The sequence below is a fragment of the Equus przewalskii genome, chromosome 5 (assembly GCF_037783145.1).
Source record: "Equus przewalskii isolate Varuska chromosome 5, EquPr2, whole genome shotgun sequence".
In the NCBI taxonomy this organism is placed as follows: domain Eukaryota; kingdom Metazoa; phylum Chordata; class Mammalia; order Perissodactyla; family Equidae; genus Equus; species Equus przewalskii.
The window spans coordinates 15179718-15196099 of NC_091835.1; the positions used below are offsets into that span (position 1 = coordinate 15179718).

Here is a 16382-nt window from a genome sequence, read left to right on the forward strand (position 1 = left end):
ACTAGCCGTGACGCACTCGCCTTGCAGGTTTTTCTCAGAACAGTTTATCTTCCTCTCATTGCATCTGCGCAAGAAGGACGCCAAGCTGCTTTCAGCTTTCACCAGACCTTTGAACCATGATGTTCTCCTTGGCCACTAAAATCTCAGGGACAGTTTCCTGGGTCAGGGATTGTTTTTGTAATTAAGTGTTGACATCCCTATCTCTAGACATGTAGTTACGCACTAAGCAGGCTTACAATATTTGAAATCTGTAAGACAGTATTCAGCTTACATATACGTAATACGTCTCATATCTCAGCCTGTTTCTAGCTATTGAAAATTCTCTAAAGTATCCGGAAGCCCAGAGCCCAGGCAAACTTCATGAATTTCATAAAGAAAACAAATAGGCTGAATTGTATCCTAAAGCCTGTGGATTTGTCACCTCCCCTTACCTGTTCCTCACTCATTTATGGCTCAGGATTTGGGAGCTGGTTAGTGGCCGTGGTCAGGAATCAAGATTCCTGGGCTTTGAAATTCCTTCCCTGCCACTATTTATCTACATTTCTCTCGTCTAGCCCCACCGTCGTGGCCTGGTCCTCCGGTCCCCCTCTCTGCCCAGCCCTGATGGCATGTTATTTGGATCTTTGTTTATTCATCAAAAATTTATGATGCAGCCACCATGTACAGGCACCTGGGATCCAGAGGTGAATCACTTTGTTGCTAGGACAAGGTGAGCCACACGGGGCCAGTTTCATCTCCTCTAATGTTGTGACTAATAGAATCTCCAGGGCGATACCATCGCTGTATTTGTTTTGCCCTTCAGAGAGCTGGGTTGCATTGGTATTTTGCTTTTAAAATCCACATCACCCAGGATTGAGCATAGCACAACCTGGGAAACCACCAGAGTCTCTGGCTCATGGAAAATGTGACAAAAGACTTACTTGTCCAAAACCAAATGCTGTGCTGGTGCTGATGGTTGACACCAAGCAGAATCCCAGAATATAACATGGTCATCCTCAGATCCAGGGTTCTCAGGGTGGGGGCGGCAGTGTCAGACTCCCTCTAGGGGCTTGTGAAACGTGCAGATTCCTAGGTCCCACCACATTCCTCGATCTGGGATCTCCCAAGTTAGAACCTAGAATCTGCCTGTCACCAAGCTCCCTCATGTGAGAGTTTGGGAATCGCTGTTCTAGATCAAGTATCTGGTCTTTAGTGCTTTGACATATCATGTTTTTTGCAGAACTGTGACATCGAAGCATTGGGTAGTGTGGGGCCTGATAATGTAACTCATGTTATTTGCTGCTAGTCAGTCCAGCCACTAGGGGCCAGCCGTCCTACTACAGACCCCACAGCCTCATTTGTCCTGACACATGGTGACCTGCAAGGTTGTCCGCTGTGACTGGGACTTGACCCCTGAGTGGTCGCTCTCCACAGAAGTTTCCAATCTAAGTTTCTTTATCACTTTCCAGAGTTCTGCTACTGACTTTCCATCTTTTTTTCCCTTATTCCTTGATTTCTTGGGATGTTTACTTATATATTTTTTCATACCCAAAGGTTAAAAGGTATTTTCAGAAGGTTGAGGTTTCTGAGGGAAATATTGGCTAATTCCAAATGGTCTGTAATTTCAAAGGTCAATGAAAACATTATCTTGGGCCTTTGTTTAAAAGAGCTGGAAATCAGGCTGTCTCTGATTTGAAACTCAAGTCAAAGGGAGTGAGCAAAAAATGAAACAGGTCTAAATGTCCTCAAAAATGCTTCTCCATGCCTCTGTCAGAACAGGGGATTTGAGAGCCTGGGAAAAAGGCAGTGGAGCTGAGGATTTTGATATTTCTGAGTGGAGGACCTACCTGCCTGCATGAAAGAGGGTGGACTATGCAACTGGCATTTTATCCCTTGGAGGGAGGGAGCTGCGGTCCCAGGCAGTTATGAGCCCACTGCTTTGGGCAGGGCCTCACCCACCAGGAAGCACATCCGTGCATCCCTCAGGTCTCTGGGGGTCTGCCCAGCAGCAGAGACAGCCAGAACCTGCTGAACCACCAGTTACCAAGCTGCCGACTTCAGACACTTTCATGGTCTCTCTGAGCCTGGACCGACCAGGACAGCAGCAACTAAGACTCTGGGGTCAGATGCTAAGAAATTAAAAACGTTCTCCAGGGAGGAACCACTGGTGCTGGAGACCTTTGCAGATTTCCAGGACTCGGAATACTCCATTTATAAGTCCTGGTCCTGCACATTAGCCCGTTGCGGGGCTAGAGAAGTCCCTGAGTCAAACTGTGATCTGACTGTCCTTAGACAGCTGTCCACTATGAGCCACTGTATCAGGCACAGACAAAATGAGCACGGGATGGCTCTCCTTTGTCTCACTTCTGCCCTCCTGACATTCTGCTGGGATGGTACAAGAAGGGGCAGAAGGAAGGAGGATTGAGGGGAAGTATAAGTGGGGGTTTGGGTGAAAATGTGATCCAGTAAGCAGAACACTTTGATTAGGTTTAAAAAAAACATTTTTAGTATTACTGCATCCACGATGGTCTTATTCCCACAGATTGTGTCTGTATCTCTTCTAATTTGGAGTTAGAGTGATACAGATCATTCCGGTAAAAGCACTCAGCTATGCAAAGCAGTATGCACAATAGCAAGAGTAAATTCTGAGTTAGAACTGGTTAAAATATCTGCATCCACATCCATATCCCTAACCACATCTCTATCTCTCTCCCAGTGCCTTGTCAGTCTCCTCTGTTCTGGAAGAAATCTGATATTACTTAGAAACTACTAGATGCCAGCAAATAATCCCCGGGTTTCAGACCATCTAGACAATAAACAACTCCATAATATTCAGTGCAGCAGCTTCTGTAGAGCCCATCTGTTTCAAAATAACCCTAATTCTGCTTACAATGCGGAATGCTTTGTTGACTGGAATTTGTCCTCGTTTTCTTCAGTAGATTCAGTGTCATAGGCCTCTGGTTCCACCTGCTGGCAAGTGTAAAAGCTAGACTGAAACCCAGGGTTGGTATTTTCAGTTGAAAGAAAAATCTGAGCTGTAGCTTAGTGGTTCTCAAAAGCTAGTGTACATTGGAATCACCTGGGAGCTCATTAAAAATACAGTGGCCTGGGCTCCACGCCAAGCCTGCTGAATCGGAGCCTCTCTCAGACAGCTCTCCTGATGATTCATACACTCACAGCAGTGTTAGAGAACCACTTCACCTGGAATTCAGGCACCTGGAGCCCAGAGGAAGGATGGGATGGCCCCTCTGTAGCCCACTCATTCTCAGACAGAGGAAGTGACAAAGGCTGCTTGAGGTCCCACTCCTACCTCTTCTAGTTTATCCTGGTAACTCTTGGTGGTGAGGGTCAAAGCTTTCTTCCCTTGGAACTCATCAAGAGAGTTTAAAAGTGGACGAGGAGCCTGGCAAACACTACGTGAGTGAGTGTTCAGGGTTACATCCCCAGTGATCGGTTTTGCTGACGGCATGAACCAAGCCCTGATGTGTTGTGATGTGATGTGATGATGTGATATGCTAGAAGGGCACTTCACCTCTGTGGTCTTCTTCCCCAAAACGCATGGCCTCAGTCTAATCAAGAAAAACATCAGATGAACCAAAGTGAGGGACATTCCGTAGGCTATGTGGCTTGTACCCCTCAAGACAGTCAAGGTCACGGGAAACAAGAAAAGACTGAGAAACTGCCACAGACCAGAGGAGACTAAATGTACTGCTGGATCCTGGCACAGAAAAAGGAAATGAGTGGAAGAACTGGTGAAATCCAAATGAAGTCTAGAATTTACTAATAGTAATAGTAATGTACCCATCACTGTAGATGGTTTCTTAGTTTGACAAATATACCTTGATAGTGTAAGATGTTAGCATGAGGGGAATTGAATTGTCTGTTTTAGCTGACAACTTTTCTGTAAATCTAACATTATTCCAAAAGAAAAAGCTGATTAAATGTGGGGATGGGGTGGGGTGGGCAGTGAATTAGACTGAATGAGTTGGAGGATACTGCCAAGGAGCACAGAGTGGCCACTTCTCTGCTCAGTGGCCAGAAGTCAGGGCCAGGCTGGCTGACAGGGCAGGCATTGTTCTCCGGAGTAGCCGCCAGGCCTCAGACATAGAGGCAGCAGGTTGCTGGTGCGGCCCATTTGCACTCTCCCATGTGTAGGCCAGCCAACCCTGATGTCTCACTGGGAACCAAACAGTTGTGGGATCTTGCGCCTCTGTGCAGAGGTCTGAAATGTCTACTCCAGCCCCCTTGTTGCACAGATGAGGTGCCTGAGGCCCAGGGATGAGAAGCGACTTGTCCAGGGTCCTGGTGGAGCCAGGATGTGAAGTGTGTTCACATCTGGTGAAGTGTGTTCTTTTTCCACAATGTTTCTCAGTGACTTGATGCTTCATTTGCAGCAGAGTCAGCTGAGTGCTCATTACAATGCAGTTTCCTGGGCTCTAGCACCATTTAATGCATAAGAATCTCTGGCAGTGAGATCTGGTAATCTGCATTTTTAACAAGTTCTCCATCATTATGCACACTACAGTTTGAGGACTGCTGCAGCAAATTGGGCAACTGTCCAGTTCGTGTATCTCCAAGACTATCTGGCTTTGCCCAGACCTCTTGCATTTGAGCTACTGAAGGGCTGGGACCTCAGCTCTGACTCCTGCCTTCACTGACCAGTTGCTTGCTGTTCTGTGGAAACCGTGCTCATGGGGCTGGGGCTGCTAAAAGCCAGGAAGGGGAGAATTTGGCCACAGCGACTCTTTCAGGATGAATGCCATAGCAAGTGGCAAGCAGCAGGGCCAGAACCGACATGTCTCAGAGGAGGCAATTTTCTGTCTTTTTGAGGTCAACTTATTATAGTTTAAATACCCTCTTACCCACCACTCTCAACTTTTTCTAAATAATGAAATTAAAACTTACTCAAAGACAACCCAAGATCACGAAACAAGAGGAAGTTGGCAATGGGACTTGTATCCAGGCTCTGAGGAGGCCACTAGAAATTCCTTCCTGCCGGTCCTTCCCCAGCATGGCCCCACCTTAACATCGCAGTGGTGAGCTGCCTCCGCCCAAGAGATGAAGGCCAGAGGATGGAGCTAACAAAGGGCCTGAGGAGTCCAGAGACTAGAGCAGGTAGCCATTTGGACATAGGCAATCCTTTAAGGCCTGAGGGTCTGCAGAGTGGAGTCCAGCAAAGATGCAGGCTGGGTGGGCAGCACAGAGCAGCTGCCCTCACAGTGCGGGTCCTGCCAAGGCCTGTCTGCAGGTGGGTTTGGAATCTCAATCAGAAACACTAGGAGGGGGAGGGCAAAAGGGTGATTAAGCTCACATGTGAGGGGATGGACTGTAATTAGTTTCCGGGTGGTGAACATGATGTAATCTACACAGAATTCAAAATATATTATGATGTACATCCGAAAATAAATAAATGGGAAAAAAATTAAAAATAAATAAATAAATTTTACAAAAGAAAAGAAACACCAGGAGAGACCAGGGACTGCAGCTGCCCCTTCTCAATGAGTCAGACATGTTGGCCCTGGAGCTTCTAAGAGGAATGTGGGATTTTAATATTCTGAAGGGCTTTCATCCTTTTTCTAGCATTGTCCATACTCCCGTATGTATGATTTTGATCAGAACTCCCTCCCTCCCCACAATAACTTCCTTCTTCTACCTTCACTTCTCTTTTTTCTAATAGGAAGTATGTTCTCAAATCTGTGCCTCAGGACAAGGCCCACGTCCGGTTTCTGCCTGTCGTCCCAGCCAAGCCCGTCAGGCCCCTCACACGTATGAAGCAATGAGAATACACAAGCGAATGGCATCCTCTGCCCTCAGGGAGCCCTGTGTCTAGTTTTCCAGGAGTTTTCATAAATTTGTTCAGTGGATAAACATAAATACAGTCCCAAGCATATGGAACAGGGAAGGATATTCTTGGAGATAGTCGACCTCTTTCAACTTCCAGAATCAGCTGATATGATGGGTAAACTGAGGCACCTCCAGATTGCTGACCCAAGGACACTCTGTTTTAGATCAAGGAAAATATTAAACACCCTAAGGCATCATTAAAGTATGTAAAAGATATTTGAAAATCATTCCTAGTGTCATTAAAATCCCTCTTGGTAAAATGCTAAGGTGGTGACAGAATTCTCAAAGGATTTAAGACGGGTTGACTTAACAAATAGAAAAAGTTCTTAAGTATTAAAATCCACGTCCATTTGTTTAAAAAAAAAAAGCTTCATGTTACAGTGATTTCTCTGTACGGACACTCTGCTCCTCAGCCTCTTTCCTTCCTTGCTGCCCCTCCAGCACAGTGAGGTAGAAGGCACATTGAGAACTATTTCTGTCAAAGTTACAGACTGTTCTGTTTAAAAAATACTTGATAGTTAACTACCAATGCTGACTTTTGCAGCTGAGCCTTTGGCTAAAACATATACCTTGTCAAGGGAGATCTTAATCCTAGATACTTTCAGTTATCAAAAAAATCTTAGTATTTGCAGTGAGCTGTATCGAAGGCAGAGCGTGAATTGTTCTGGCTGCTTTTTAAAACAGATCCTGTCTCCAAATCACAATTAAGGCAATAATACTGTTCAGGTTTACTGATTCTGGCTCGGGATTAAGGCAGACGACTAATACACCTCATGTCTGAAGCAGAGTAGAAAGGGATCCAGGATTGAATCTTGATTCAGCCACTGACCAGTTGGGTAGCCATGGCAAGTTACTTGAAACCTTTAAGCCTCAATTCCTTGTCTGTAAAATAGACAAGGAAATTCTACTTGGAAGAATTGGTAGAATAAAAACCACATATAAGAGTATGGATGAATCTCACAAACGTAATGTAAAATGAAGCCACTCACAAAGGGTACATATTGTATGAATCGATTTATGGACAGAAATAGACAAAACGAATCTACACTGTTAGAAGTCAGGAAGTGGGTACTCTTGGGTGTAGGGGTAGTGACTGGAAGAGGGCACTTGGGAGCTTATGAGTGCTGGAAATATTCTGTATTTTGATCTGGATGTTGGCCCCACATGTTCAGTTCATGAAAATTAATCAAGTTGTACACTTTTTAAAAAGGAGAGGAGAATGAGTAGGGTGAGCATATAACAACGGCCCAGCGAATGTTCACTGTCTCGCTCTCGACTTTCTCTTTCTGTTCTAGAGGTCAGTTCATACATTGTCTATATTGCAAGGAACGCTGGACCTGACATAGTGGACCCAATATTCTAGGTTACTCGAATTACTAACGGGATTATAGCCTGTTGATTTTAAATCAGTCATGGCCATTCAAGGTCCCCAAAATTAACCAACCAGAATAAGGAGAAAAGTACAATGGGTAAAGTAGCGGCTGGATTGATCTCCGTTTCAAAGCTTCCCATTTTCAGATGCCAGATATTGTTTCAGAACTAAGAAATCCCCACTGTCACTGACTTGATTGGTTGAGGAGTAGAAATGTGAATTTTTCTCTCTCAAGTTACATCTAAATGTTACCTTTCTTGTAAACCATAATGAAACTTACATAGCTATGAAACTTAGGACGTTGTAGGTGAATTTCAAACTGTTTTTAAAGAGATAGATAGGTAGATCATTATAATTAGTGATTCAAAAAGTAAAGTGGTCTTATTGTCCTTAAGCACCTTCCCTTTTCAAAGACGGTCTTGCTTAATTGTTAGACTTGGGGTTTCTTCCCGGCCTTTTGGTCTCTGTCAGTAAATGACTTAGCAGCCATCCTTTCCGAAGGCATTTTGGAAGCTTTATAATTCATGGAATTCTAGTAAAGTAACATTTTTGAAAGAGAGAATGTGGGTCCCATGCTGCTGCCCTCATTTGACAATAGAAATCCCAGAGAACACTGGTGATTTATTTAGAGGTTTCCTGGTTTAAAAAAAAAATTTTTAAGTGATTGCCTCTTTAGCCCCCTAATTTAAGGGAAAGATCTGCCCTCCTGCGACTTCACTTGAGTATAATTTCACTGACTGGTATAAAGTGCTCATCAGATCGTGGGCAGGATCCATGAATACCGGCAGATTCAACATCTCTATTTACGGGGATGGTGAGCAGTGGGGAAAATGGCCGTCAACTCATGGCATTCTTTTTAGCAGTTCTGATCTGGATGAAATCGCTTCTCTTCCCTTAGATGTAAAAAGCGCTGGTGCTGCATTATACATAAGGATAGAGAACTGAACATTTTTCCATCAAGAACCACGAATAAATAAATCTTATGATCTCACTACTGGTGCCATAATTGAGCTAAATCGTCTTAAACTGGGCACTGTTCCTGAGGTTCTTTGAAGCACGCTCACTGTTTCTTTGAGTAAAATTGAGGGCTGACCCCCATTTACAGAAACACAGAGGCAAGGCTCATAAATACTAATATTCTGTACCAGATTCATCAGAGCAGGGCCATTTCACTGAGACATGTAGACGTCCAGTGCATGATTTAACTCAGCGGAAAAAAGAAGGTCTTGGCTGGGTTCTCCAGCTTTCCCAATGACTGGAAGGCTCCTCCATTTGACAAAAGCGTGCTGCCAACTGAAGGTTGTTAATTACCTTCTTTGTATCTAGTTCTTAGAAGACAAATAGTTAGTAAGCAGCAACGCCACATGTTGTACAAAACACTGCCAAATGGTCTTCAAACAGAATTGGACTCTATCTTTTAAGAAGTTACTGCTTTTGTCATTTTATTTTCTATCTATCTATACAGAGTTGGTTAGTGATACTAACAAGTAGACATTTAACACATGATTCATGATGATGTTAGAGATTAAAAATCATGACGTCCAGTTCTCGTCAGGCATTTACTGCGCACGTGGCACTCAGCTAAGCATGTCATATGCATCGTCTCTTCTTATCTTCTCAACAGTCCAGCAAAGGAGCTATTCTTACCATTCCCATTTTATAGATGAGGAAACTGAGACCAAGTGAAGGTACCCAGCTTGCTCAAGGATGTGTAGCTGAAAAGTGGCGAAGTCAGGATTTAATCCCAGGTCATCAAATTCAGGTGTTGTGGAAAGAACCCTGGCAGTCACTGTCGTCAGTAGCCTCCCCTCACAAGTGAACCAGCTCAGGCCTGCGGAAATGAAGGCTCGCCTGGGCCAGGTGCTCCCTCTGGTTCCAGGCAGAGCTGGGAAGCCATCTCCTGGGTCCCTACCAACACATTTCTGTTACCGCCCTGGGGACCTCGTCTCTTTTTACCACCCAGCTGAGGCCTGTCCAGATCTTTCCTTTTGAAAACACATTTCTAAGACCCTTTGAGAAATGTCTGTGGAGGATCCTGGAGGCTGTGGGGAGAAGTAATAGGTCATGTGACACAAATGGAAAATATAGAAGCAGTTTAAAAAATAAATGAAAAGGGGGAGAACTGGAAGACAGAGCTGAGCTGAAACTGAGGAGAGCAGCCAGCAGGCCTTGTCCACAATGTGGCACTTACCCAAAGCTCACATGTGACAAACAGTCTGGATAGGTGGCTGACAGCAAATATGTAGTTGTCTTTGAAATATCAAAGATTAATTTACATTTGGAAACTTGCCCCCAAAATTAACTATGGGGATTAAAACCAGTACAGTGTTTAAGCCTGAAATGAAGCAATTAAGTCATTCTTCAGACAGGGTGGCTTTGATAGTATCAGAAACACTGAATTTGAAGAATTCAAAATACCCATAAAATCAGGCCCGTTTACAAATCGAGCATTGTTGTTGTAGTTGTCATGTTGTTATATCCAGGGTCTTTCTGGTGGTCCTAGAAAGCTGAACCACTCTAGTGGGCAGTGGGATATAAGGGGACCCAATGTGGGAACTGTGTAGTCATGTCTGTGCCAACAGCAGAGTTCCATGGAGCTGAGGGCTTAGGCTAGATCTTCTGCTTTTTCTGTTTTCAAATAGCAGTGAGCTTCCTACATATCCACGAAGAAAAGGGACACTGCATTTGGCAGGAGGGTAGGGATGGTGAAAGAGTCTGATGCTTAACCCTCTTTAGAGAAGTGATGGCAGGGCAGGGTTGTGGAAAGAACCAGAACTGCAGTCAGAAGACCTAGGGTCAAGTTTTCCTTCCCCTCATGCTAGCTTTGTGACCTTTGGTGTGTCCCTAACACTCTCTGAGCCTCAGTTCCCTTATCTGTAAAATTGGGATCATAAAATTGGGAGTAAAAGCTAATAGACATAGGGGCACCTTAGCAAGGCTCTGTCAGCAAAAGAGTGATTATTGTACCTTTCTTGATATGACATTTCTACTTCAACATGTGGCATTTTTCAGTTGGCCAAGCCCTGGTTCTCTTCCAATGCCCTGTGAATGGGTCCAGAGAGCTTTTGTGCTGGCTGCTCATTTGGAGAGCTGGGCCCCAGGAACCTTCACAGTCTGCCTCTTCTAATTCCTCCCTGCCTTTTGTGGAAACGTTCATTCTCAGCCTTTTTCTTTTGGACACTGTGATTCCCTTTGGGAGTCTGAGCACTCTTTCAGCTTCCATGGGCTTGTGTCCTGTGGCCTGGCGTCAACATTCCACGTTGAGCTCGCTTCTGACTCTGCCCACAGCTTGTCCCAACAGTTCACTGCCCAGCTGGAACAGAGTGTCACATACTGGCCTGTGCTCCTAAGTGCAATTAAGAATAGTCTTGTTGTTAAAAACAACTGTGAAAGGAAAAGCAGGATTTGGATCTCATCATATAAAACAATTTTAAGCAACAAACTATTGGTAATTGGATTCATGAGTTTCTCTGTAATTTCAAAGCATTTACCACTTTGAACAAAGAGACATTCCTTTACAAGTATATATGACAAAAGCCATATCCAATAAAACTTTTAATCTTATAGTGTTCATAAAAGCTTTATGGTGAAAGTCGTATAAGGCTATAATATGTTTGAACATCATCTTTAATGAAAGTTGATAAATTGACATATATTTCACAGTATCATAAAAACCTTGAAGTGGAGTTTACCCAGCAGGAGTGAGTGTGGGGCTGGCCTTCCCAGTTCACTTTAGAGTGTACTAGTCAGGAAAGGTTACAGGACATTCATGAAGGGTCATTTTCCCATGGTCTCAAAAGGAAAGGAGAACCAGATATGAATAAGCATTGGGCCCTCCATCACACTGGGCAAACAAAAACATTAAAAGGTTTTACCTTTTGACTGCCTTTTTTTAATTTCCCATTGTCTAACAACTGAAATTCTGGTTGTGGGTTGAGTGGACTGACTTAGTTTCACACTGCTTTCTCTAACATCCGTTCATTACAGTCTTAACAACTGTCATGTCGCTATATCCCCTGTAAACATCTTTGACAAGGTACCACATTTGGAGAGCTAGCAGGAAGGATCTGTTTTCCCTCCTGGCTCAAACCCCGTTGCCCACCCGTCCTTCCCAGCTTGGCCCCTGCTTCCAGAGTATTTGACTCCCCAAATCAATTGTGTCAGAACCTCAATGGGCAATGTTGACTGTAGTTGTCTGGCTGTAATGTGTACCTTTGGAAGTGATATGCAGGTGCCACTGAGTCAAGCTCATATGTTTCTTGAATAGCTACTGTGTGTCCAGTACTGTACCAGATACTGGGGAGCAGAGAGAAGTGTCAGAGTGGTTCCCTGCCATTTTAGAGCTCATGATCTTGGTCGGGGAGAGAAGAGGTATGAACAAATGGTTGCCCTATCTTTCAGGATGTGGTGACTGTTGCATAAGAACTACCAAGAAGAAGGTGCTAGAAACTGAAGAGCTTGACTTGGGAGAGAGTTCTTCCATCAGGGGTGGCCAGAAGGCAGTGCAGTTTGATGGGGGCATTGGAACATGAGTAAGACTCAGTTAACGTAGGTGTTGGGAGAGGGCCTTTCAGGGCAAGTTAACAGGGTTAGCAGAGACACAGAAGTGGAAAGGTACCATCTTTTTTGGTCCACCTGCTTAAAAGTAAACCTGCTGCATGCCTGTACCTGTCAGTGATGCCCTGCATGGCTTCCTCCTGGAGGATATTCAACCACTTTCATTAGATTTAGGTTGCTGGTTCCTTGAGGTCGAGGACGGTCTCTTTTTATTTGTTTTTTATACCCCACAATGCCTGAAAGAGTGTTTTTCATGTAGTGATTAAAAGGCTATATCATTGTAAACTATATTTTTGGTATGTTTGCAGCCCCAAGAAATCCTTTTCAGTAAAGATTTCCATGGTCGTTCATATGACCTTCAAAACTTATGTCTGCATTTTTGACTGCCTGGCCGGATATTGTTCATTATGGTGATACAGCCCCTCCCCTGTGGTCCATGATGTCCAATGGGTGCTTGTACGTTTCAAGCAGGTGTGATTCCCACTGGCCAGGAGGTGTGGGAGGCAGCAGGTTAGAGGAAAGAAAAGGGAGCAGGACCCGAAGGCTGATCCAGAGAAACCAACCAACATGCTCTGTGGGGAGGTTAGAGATAGTGAGAAGTTATTTCTGGGCATGAAAAAATAAACGAAGCTCTTGAGACATTATAGAAGTTAAATGATGCAAATTATGGAGCATGGTGGAAAAAAAAAATTAAAATAGGAGGATTGTCAAGAAGCTTCAGAATGAGTCAAATTAGATTTGTGGACTGGACCATACTAAAAATATTTACTTGATGTTGAAATTTAGTATTGACAGCTAAAGTTGAAATATGTTTGTTATGTTTCTGTTTCGTGTTAAAATAAAGATGACACCCAAGTCATTGGGTGTTTTACCCCCCTTGGAATCCTAGGATACAATGCCCTGTAAATGTCAGAACGACAGATAGGCAGCGCTTGATTCTCCCTTGTGCTTTCTCACTGCAGGAAATGGAAGAAGTAGCCCCTCGCCCTATGGGTTCCGTCTCTCACCAGAAGAAGAAATGAGGAGACAACGGCTTCACAGATTTGACGGCCAGTGAGGTGGCACAGCATCTCAGGCAAATAAGACCCAGTCGTGTGATTATTGCCCGATTGGTTTATTCCCCAAGCCCCTACTTGGTCTTAAACAAAAGCAGAGTGCACTATTATCGTCCCAGATTGCTCACATCTGCCTTGGCTGCTGTGAATCTAGATTCACAAGCACATTGACTTATCTTGAAAGCAGACTTGTTGAATGTAGCTCACAGCTCTCTGGGAGCGGCCCTTCTCCTGGCCTCTTCTCTCTCACAAACAGGTCAGTTGCTCCACGTAGGGACCAGTTTCCATGCTCTAGTCTCTCCCTGCCAACTCAGCGGTGCCTCTGCCTTGTTTTGGTTTGAAAGACTGTGACCTTCAGCAGGAGGTTCGTTTTCACCAGCCCGGAAGATCAGGCCCTCATTCTGCCCGGCGTGCCCAATGTTTGACTTGGCAGGAAGTGCCATCCCTCATCCTCCTGGCACGTTGCCATGGTGACTTTCCAGGAATGGGTTGTGGCCACCATAGCAGTATGCTGTTTGAGTCTCCCGTTGGCCCCTGCGTCTGGGTGGTGTTGACAGCGTACCAGCTTTGCTCCTATATTGCTCTTCCTTTAAAAAAGCTCGAGCAAGACCTCAGGTGGGAAAGCCACCTACACGCGCCATTAGATGTCAGGTGGCACCAACAATTTGGGCTCACAGCAGCCCTTCCAGGGGCAATATACGTTCTCGGGGATGTGACTTGTGTTAATCAGGAAAGCAGCAGCAGGTGCCACATGCAGAGTGGAGCAGTGGCGTGCAGTGGGTTGGTCACTGAGAAATGCTTCTTGAGGAAGTATTTTTTTCCTCATAAAAGTGCCTTTTAAATGGCCACTGTGACAGCCACTTGTCCTGCCCAAGTGTCCAGGACACTCCCCTGACTCCTGCTGTGTTATAACCCACAGACCGTCCAGGTCACTTAAGGTGCCTCGTGGTGCTTGTGTTTCGTGAATAAAATGACCAAGTCAGATATCACTGATGTCTTATTGTCACTGAGATATTTATTTTTAAAGAGACTTGGAAGCAGAAAAGGATCTTCCTATTTTGATTTATCTAGCATTTATATTTAGTTTTCTGATTATGAAAGTACTATATGTGCCTTATACGTGCACACAGCTAACATCTGGAAGGAAATATACCCATATGTTAATGGCAGTTATTTTGGGAGTAGAGAACATAGGATTTTGCTTGCTGTCTTTTTACAATTTTATACTGCAGTCTTTTAAAAATATGTGTATGTGTATGTACTTGTATTACTTCCGCAATCAGGAAAACTGATTTATATAATAATAAATCAAGAAATCTATAATCAGGAAAATGGACTTAATAAGTACTGTCTCCATTGAGAAAATTCACAATATAAACAGAAATACAAATAAATACGTGTACAATTTTAAAATCACTTCTATTCCCACCACTTACAGGTGCCCAGGGTTAACATTTTGGGGCATTGCTTTCTCAGGTTTCTTTGTATACATTTGACAAATTTGGAGCATACGAACTATGCAGTTGTGTATCCAGTTCCTAACCTGAACTGACCTGGGAGAAGCGTTGCCACCTGCATATAAATGAGCTAAGAAACCACTTGCATCCTGGGAACGCTTTGACCTGCCGGCTGGCACCATGATACCTGAGCTCCTTGGGTTAATTTATAATTGATGTAAAGCTACAGCTTGTTTCTCATATGAATCGTATCTGTGAGTCTGGTAACTTTAAACGTGTTTAAATTAATATGTTCAAGCTAAATGTCATTCCTCTCTCCCCCAAACTCTACAAATTTGACCCCAATCCTCCCCATTAGAAGTAACCTCATTCTTACACGCCATCTTCTCCAAGTATTGAAAAGGTAATTCTGTGGTGACACTTATATCTTGCCCTTATTATTATTTGTGCACAGCTACACAAAGACGTGCCTTCTACACTGGAGTGTGGCTTATGCATGGCCCTGGGATGAGGCCTGTGTCTTATCTTTCTACACTTTCCTCCTCTCCCCCTTCACCAACCCAAAGGCTGGCCCTGGGTGCTGGGAGGGACTCATTAAATGTTTTTCCAACCATTGTTTCTTCAATTGCATTAAAAGTTCAACCACTATATATGGGAGTATTTTTTCTTTTTATTGCTACTGTGTCCAATAATAGAAGCTCCTTGCTCTATTTGACATGTCAGATACAAGGACATCAGAATTGGATTTTGGATGGTATAACTAGAATATATACACCTTCTTTATGGAGTGGAACATGACTAAACTTTTAGAGATGTGGGAAAGACCACTTTAGTTATAAATATAAACCAGTTATCTTAGCACAACAGTAAAGATGTTCTGGAAATTATTATAATTACTTTGTTCAGTTAATAGGCTTGCCTGTAACCAGTGCTTATTATTTTCCATGTCTGTCTTGGTTTTTTCCTACAATAAAGAATCTCCAAAGTTATGCCGACAAACTGGAATTGGATTGAGAAAGACCAGCAAAAGCAAGGGTATTCGACTGATTATCTCTAAGAGTGAATAAGCATTTAGAGCTGGTTTTTAAATTTGGTTTCTTTGCTGAATAGTAATTTCCTGATTATTTGTTAAGCATCCAGTTCCCACAGTTTGGTTGTGGTCAGTCAACTTAAGAGACCTCTTCTTTCAGAATCTTTCCTTGGTTCTCAAGACAAGGGAGTGGTTAAAATTGCTTCCTCTTAATGACCTTGAACGTGATCCCAAAGTTGTACGTGATTGTTCAAGCCTCCTCCATCCTTTTAAGTTGTCTGCCGCTAAGGCTCAAGCAGTAAATGTCTGGTTTCCGTAGGATCGGGGATAGTCTGCACATCTGGCCCATGTTCTGCCACTGGGGAGGGAGTAAGCTAAAGGGATGAGATGCACCACCCAAAACAGACTATAAGAGAGAGAGGCTGATGCAGACCCAGCCTCCTCGTTCATAGTTAGTTATCTTTAAAAAAAAACATATCATTTCTTCCTTTCCCTTCCCGTGGATTATTGCAGTCATTTCCTAATTTTTAGCCCCTGCCCTCTCATTTTAGAATCACAGTCTCTCTGCTTAGAAGGATCTTAAAATTTCTCAATTCATTGCTCTGCTCAGTACTTAAAATACCTCTTCAGTCAGTTCTACAGAGCTCTGCCAGTTAATCTTCCAAAATCTATTCTTGATACTACTCATCATCTCAGTACCTTTTATCGTCTATCTGTTGCCAAAGGATAAAGGTCAGACTCCTTAGCCTCAACCATGGGGCTCCAGCCAGCCTTTCGACCTCATCTTCACGTATCCATAACAGAGTCTGCGCTTCTGCTAACTTGTCTCACTGCCCAAGCTGTGAGCCTTCCTGACCCTGTGACTTAATCATGATGTTTTCACATGAGACAGCCTTTTCCTCTTTCTCGCCCCATCCAGATCCTCCCTGTTCTGACCCCAGACACTGCAGCCTAGAAGGATCCACCCCATTAGATCTGCTGCTCTGCTTGGGTGTTCGTCTCAGTAACGCACCTTACATTTTATATCTCGTAGTTGTATCTCTTTTAATCCTCAGAACAACCCTGTGAAGCATGTGGTCTCATTCTCC

The 16382-nt window shown here is 43.8% G+C and overlaps 1 protein-coding gene across 14 annotated transcripts in view; it reads left to right on the plus strand.

The window, feature by feature from the left end:
* The window catches only part of RHBDD1 (rhomboid domain containing 1), a 150896-nt gene extending 135982 nt beyond the window's left edge, over window positions 1–14914 (plus strand). For all 14 annotated transcript variants that reach the window (XR_011539813.1, XR_011539811.1, XR_011539812.1 and 11 more), the window contains one exon: window positions 12715–14914. Coding sequence is in view for 11 of the 14 variants with exons in the window: in XM_070618485.1 (XP_070474586.1) it covers window positions 12715–12809 (95 nt within the window). In the remaining 3 variants the exon portion in view is untranslated. The remainder of the gene's footprint in view (window positions 1–12714) is intronic.
* The last annotated feature ends 1468 nt before the right edge of the window (window positions 14915–16382 follow it).